The sequence below is a fragment of the Ceratosolen solmsi genome, unplaced genomic scaffold, assembly GCF_000503995.2.
Source record: "Ceratosolen solmsi marchali unplaced genomic scaffold, CerSol_1.0 scaffold39, whole genome shotgun sequence".
NCBI classification, from domain to species: Eukaryota; Metazoa; Arthropoda; class Insecta; order Hymenoptera; family Agaonidae; genus Ceratosolen; species Ceratosolen solmsi.
Genome location: NW_011948433.1, coordinates 2,647,668 through 2,654,584, shown reverse-complemented (window position 1 = coordinate 2,654,584; position 6,917 = coordinate 2,647,668). Strand labels below are relative to the sequence as shown.

General features: G+C 30.3%; 1 protein-coding gene across 1 annotated transcript in view; it reads right to left on the bottom strand.

Annotated features, from left to right (window-relative positions):
- LOC105364560 (5-hydroxytryptamine receptor-like) overlaps nt 1-6,917 on the bottom strand; it is a 94,881-nt gene that overhangs the window by 48,085 nt on the left and 39,879 nt on the right. Inside the window, exon 3 of the mRNA XM_011502522.1 lies at nt 5,350-5,483. Coding sequence (XP_011500824.1) covers nt 5,350-5,483 — 134 coding nt within the window. The remainder of the gene's footprint in view (nt 1-5,349; nt 5,484-6,917) is intronic.

Genomic DNA, 6,917 nt, shown 5'->3' with positions numbered 1-6,917 from the left:
TTCCTTATTGTTATTATCAAATTTTTCTCTTACTATTAACATATTCTATTGGATTCATTCGTATTAATAAACTTTTACTCAAAAACTTTTATATTTTACCATTTAACTTATTCCAAGTAACATTTTACAATCGTAAGTCGATGGTTATAACATCAATATTATAATAGAATAAAATCATCAATCTGTAAAATAAGGTTAATCAACAAACATATCTCGATTCTTCATTACCGCATCTCGAAAAGTCATCGACTGCTGAAAACTTTAAATCATCGCTGCTCGTTACGTCCTTTCTCACAGCCGCCTCATTAGCCCGGCAAACCAAATCGAGCCACTAATATCACATCGAAATTTTATCACCTTTAATCACCCAGAATCACCCACCCAGCGCCCATTCGCGCTTAAATTATAAAATCGGGCTGCGGTAAAGATTAGTCGCAATTAATCGTCCGGATCCCTCGGGAAGCCTCGGACATAAGCCCAAGCAGCCGCTTGAAGAGCGGATACAGTCCGAGTCAAATCAAAGGATGGTTGGTGGAGGGAACAGACCCAACGACGTACCCATCCACGATAATGTGCCCATCGAACGTCGCGGATGTCAGTGCATTCGGTCCTGAGGTTCCGGCACGTGTGGGCTAAAAGCCTGCCAACTGATGGAATGAAGCTCGCTTTAACGCGCGCTTTACGATCCATGCGTTTCTCACGGAGAGAGAGAGAGAGAGAGAGAGAGAGAGAGAGAGGGAGAGAGAGAGAGAGAGAGCAAGAATGTGATAGAGGCGATAGATGAGTGAACCCCATCGAATTACGCGACTCTCACGCGGCTTCTGTGCTCGATCTTTTCATACATCGCGGCTTTATCCTCTTTCGCAGCTCCTTTTTTCCTTTTAGCGGAATGTTGTTTCCACACTATCCTACTCGCTAACATATTCACATTATTCCTTTTATCTACCTATCTGACTCCTCTCTCTCTCTCTCTCTCTCTCTCTCTCTCTCTCTCTCTGTGGTTTGTCCGAGTTTTTATTTTCTGCTTACGCATCGATGCTTACGCGAATGAGATTTTTTATTTCTTACATTTCCTTTCATGAGAGTGATGAGTGAAATGATTATCCGTTTGATGTGTTGTCAACTATTGAATACTTTTTATTTGATTGCCTCTTAAAATTAATCGTTCTCAACAACTTTCTCGTCATTATTTTATTCGTCATTTGATGTCCTGAATAAAGGCTCTTTAGTAGTTAATAAAAAATAATGTTTTTCTGATAACGTCCATTTATGTATATACTTATATATTGAAGGCCAGTAATTGTTAAAATGATTTGACGAAAATTCTTAGTACGTGAATTAAAGAGCTCGAAAAAAACTGAATTTTTGTGCACATCAATAATTAGAATTAATCAACAATAATCGTATAGTTCCTTTTATTTTTTAAACTTCTATTTTTCGAAAAAATAAATAATACAAAACTTCGTAACATCCATCGTTAAATAATATTATTATCTAAAGTGTTTACTCGTACGAACAAAATGTCTATTTAATATAATTTAAACCGAGATATATCATTGGATGAAAGTCACAGAAATCACAAAAGTCGATATTTCTATTAAATTAATTAATTCTAGAATATGCAAATTAGAGAATGAAATATCCTCATACAAATATAAACTTTAATATCGTGTAAAATTTTAATATCATCAATTATGAAAAACTTAACATACTTATTTACCAAGTAAATTCATGTATTTAAATGCTATATAATCTTGCGGCTGTTATGCCGAATATTTAAGATAATATTGCTCAATCAAAGGTTAATGACGTTATCATATCGCAATCATAGACCTCCAACATATATTGCACTGAAAAATTCGCGGGACATTATAAAGTGACGACGCGCCTTGTCGAAGGCAAAAATTATCAATAACGTCGAACAATAATTGCCTTCGTGCGCTATTGTGCAAGAGAATAAACGTCATGAATTATTACCTTAACAGCGAACGCAGCCCATCAAGTATAAAACAAGCGTTGGCTTGGTCCTTTCACTTGCCATGGTGCACCTATCGACGATCGATTAATGTGAAATATAACTCGCAATAATGTACGTTAACGTTGACTTTTGTAATACGCCATAACGATAAATATATCTCGTATCTTTTAGGATTCTAACAAAGTTGAATCGGATATTATGCGAGAACGCAGTGTAACAATGCCGTGTTTAAGCTTAAAAGACTAAAATGTAATATCCGTTAATGTATATTTATCTCACTATCATATTATCCACGTAATCGAATTTTTTTATTTATTTATATTTTTCCTTCATAATGCCTTTAAAATAATATAAGAAAGTCTTATTATTTTACAAAGATTTCGAAATTAATATTTAACATTTGTGCGATTTCGTGCATTGATTTAGTAACTAATTTGTACGAAAATTTTTTATAAAATTATATATACAATATTTTTTTTACATAGAAGATGTTTTAGCAGTTTTGTCACAAAAAATTTCAAGCACACGCTCAGTGCAAACGTGGTTACACTATTATTATGCAAAAATACTGTAAATAATATTTTTGAAAAAGATATATTTTGCTATTAAGGGAAATTAAATCAGTCATCATACATACAATGTTATTCTTTTATAATTCTTAAAAATTTTAAATTTCAACAATTCAGCAACTATATTTGATTGTACGTCTTTTTTTTTTTTTTTTATTGTAAATGCTTTAAAAATGCCTAGGTCAGAACATAATATGCAATTTATAAGATGAAAACAAAACTTTCACAACTAACATTTATAAGTCACTAACTAAGAAAACTTTAATTTATAAAATTTCGTCAAATTTTTGTTTATTACAAAAAAAAAACGTCCAGATATAAAGATCAGAGCATACATTTTAACAAAATACATCTATATTTACTTTTATCGCATTTACATGAATTGAATATTTTCCATTTATTATTGAAAATTCACCATAATACATATAATGCGCATGATTAATCTTTTTAAATTTAACGAATTTTAGAATGTAAATAGTAGTAAAAAAAAAAAATTTAGAGATTTTCCCCAAGGAATAAAATCTTATGCATCAAAGTTCCCGTCTAATTCATGAATAACAAAATTTCGAGAATATAATTTTTTCGTCGTACGAATTTTAACTTATTTATCATATTTTACTTTGTCTCATATAGTGGTGTGAATATTATATGTTAGATATATTTTAATATATATTTATTTATGTTAAATAAAGATTCGTTTATAATAAACTTTTTAAAGAACAAATATTTAAGTAAATCCATACGAGTGATTTAATAATTTAAATTTCAACCAATAATCATTTTGACAACCATATTTTCTTTTTGTGCGCTTAATATTGTTATGTTGGTTATTTAACAATGTTATAAAAAATTTATAATCAATTTTAGTCATTGACTATACTAATTTTAGAAATTTGTTGATTATTAATATTATTTAGCCTAAGATTTTCATCAAAATTTATAGGATGTACATGTAATGAATAAATCAAATGTCGTTAAATAATTTTTTCAATCAATTGCATAGGACAAAGAATCATCCTTATCTAATGTATCTTCTCTAAAGCAATGTACATTATAATAGAAGTCATTATACTTCATATTATAATGCTAGAATAGTCTGTCTGATATATGTAAGATTTCAATTAATTAATTCATTGGTGAAAAATTGATATTAATTTTAATGAACAAGCACACGAAGGTTATAATGAGGTTTTAAAAATTCGAATGTTTAAATTATTGTTGTCACAAAATGATGATTTGATCACAAAATGATAATGATTTGTCATTCACAAATAACGCATTACATTGCAATTTTTCAATTAAATTTAATGATCAGTAATATGCAAAAGTAATTTCATCTCGGTCACAAGTGAATAAATTGTGAATTTTTCACTATATACATATTCAATAGCAAGTAACTTAATTTTACATTCAACATTTCTTAATGTCTTGAGACTATATCTGAAAAAATTTACATTCTAATAATAAAATTTTTAAATTCTTAATACACGTTCGTAATTCATGACGTTGAATTCATCTATTCAGTGTAAATGATTAACTCATTTATGCTTATAAGGGGTCAAGGGCTTACAGCACGATCCTTTAAATTTATTATTTCTGATAAAGACTTGATGCAATTGAGCTTAAAATAATTGCAATTAAACTCATTTGGTGAACAAAAAGTAAGGCCTCCGTCTCTCAAAATTTCCTAAGAATTGCCTCGGGCATAAAATTCATAATTTCGTCAGCCGTCGCTTCATTAAAAATCGCAAATCTTAAGATTAACACTATGGCGGAAAATACTTTGAGCCACCAGTCCCAATGTAAATTATAATATCCTGCAAAATGTAAATTTGAATTGGAGAATGCACGCGAGCGCGCAATACACGAAGCTATTGGATAAGGGAACAAAGGGCCTCCTTATAGTGCAAAAACAATACCACTACCAAACGGAAACTTTTTTATCCCATAGCGTAACGTCGTTGCGTCAAAATCAGTTCCGCGTGAGATCATACTTATTAACGGATTTTAACTCGATATACCTGTCGGTTATACGGATGAATGTGTAATCCCGCATGTGCCATCAATTATTGTCGCAGGGGCTTTATTTACGGTTGCCTCGATTGGCTCGGTAATGTGCGCGAATCTTGCTCGTGCTATAGAGAAATTTTCCCTTTTTCCTGAAAAGTCAGAGGCGACGTTTTCACGGGATTTGCCTATAGTCTAGTCGATTGTAATGATGCTGCGGGGAGTATCTTGAGTACGTGAAATGTCCGGAGTAGGTACCATTTTGGTTTCAAGAAGGTGCGGGAAGTAAGTTTTGACGTTTGGCATTCAAGCGCATTGCCATGACTTATGCTGTCCTTACAATGCAATTATCCACATATTGCCGTCGCCTCAGCTTTACGTAATTTTTTCTCATCGTCTAAAATTCAATGCAATGCAAATCCTTTATCAAGCATAAATTAATTATTCACCTAAAGTCAAATTTTTTAATTCAACAATAATAAATTAGGACGATGATAACATTATGTTATGTCTTGCTTCAACGGCAGACGTAGAATGAAAATGAGATTCCAATTGTTCGTCAAACACTCGGAATACTCCGACGTCTGTTAAAAAACACGAATTCCTCGATTCAATTAGCGATTTAATTTATAGCTATGAATTCTTAACGAATTTTCACTCTCCTCGTCTTATTACGTGACATTAATTATACAATCGTCTAGCTGAAAATTTTCAATTTATATTCTCTGTCCCAGAAGCTGCTTTGATTTAATGGAATAATGCCCTTATAGGCAGGTAATAGGCGTATGTACACACCTCGTAAACGGCTCCTAAAGGCATGACAAGACACGCGACCATAAGGTCCGCCACTGCCAGGCTTACTATCAGATAATTCGCCACCGACTGAAGGTTGCGCTCCATCACGATTGCTGCTATCACAAACACGTTTCCTGCAAAAAAGAAAAAATCATCCTTTATGCACATACTGCACTCACGTTTGCATAATATTATGCTCGCGTATGTTTAAATTAACAATATCGACGATTCACACATTTGACAGATACTTACCCTCTATTATTATCAAATCATTACAATTGGTGAGGGGTCGGGGGGAGGGGGGGAAAGGAGATTTCGAATATCAATGAATAATAATTTTATACAAGGAATTTATTATATTCGAGTATTTAGTGATTGAATACAAGGTAAGGAAGTCTTAACGAAACTTGATAAAAATTATAAAAGTATCTTGTTTCGTAGTTTATACTTTCAAGAATATTTAAAATTCTTAATTTTCAACGCGCAATTGATTAATAATAATAAAAGAATAATAATAATAATAGTAACAACAATGACAAAAGAGAGAGAGAAAAAGAGAGAGAGAGAGAGAGAGAGAGAGAGAGAGAGAGAAAAAGAGAGAGAGGTGAGAGTCTCAATAAAAAATGGAAATTATTATACTTTAAATATAATTATAATTTGACTTTATGAAATTCAAAACATTCTATATAAAAATAATGACGAAATTGTATTTGTAATTAAATATGTCTTTAAATCACTAAAGCATATATTATCTTAACATTTTCACAAAAATAACTGTACAAATTATGTGCAAACAATGTACGTACAAAAGTATGAGGGTGAATTTAATTTTTATACCATCAGTTTTGACATCATTTCTTTTCGTATTTTGCTCTTACTTTATTACAATAAAATACGAATTTTTTGTACTAATTATCTATATTCCATTGCAATTTCTATACTTTAGAATATTAAATATTCCTATAAATGTTAACTATATAAATTATGGTTATGTTGCTCATGTAATTGGCATTAAAATCAGATTGTCTATTATTACGTAATTTTATCGTTTTATAATTTTAACGTTTGGGAACAAAATTAAAAAGCTCCATATTTAATTTGTTAACTTAATATACAATGAAAATATTTAACCTTAATAAATCCTTGAGACTCAAGCACACGATCGTTCATATACGACACTTGATTCATTTTTCTGATAAATTATTTATTACTAATGAATAATATACTTTGTTCTACAAGGTATTTTATTTACAAAGATATTTCAATATGTTTAATAATTTTTTGATATTATGTTAATTGATTACACAATGATATACAGTATAAATTTATCTTAAATAGTAGAATACAATTGTCTAGAAATATGCTTCTGTTTTTTTTTTCTTACGCTTCGTATATATTTTACTTGAAATAACGTAAATAAAATATATACAAATATAAGTAAAACTTTTATACATATTTTACAAGTATTGAAAAATAATATAAAATATTTTTAATTAATCATTTCAAATTTCTAAGATTTTCAACTAAAAATATTTCAATATATCTCACAATCTCTTATAACAAAATCA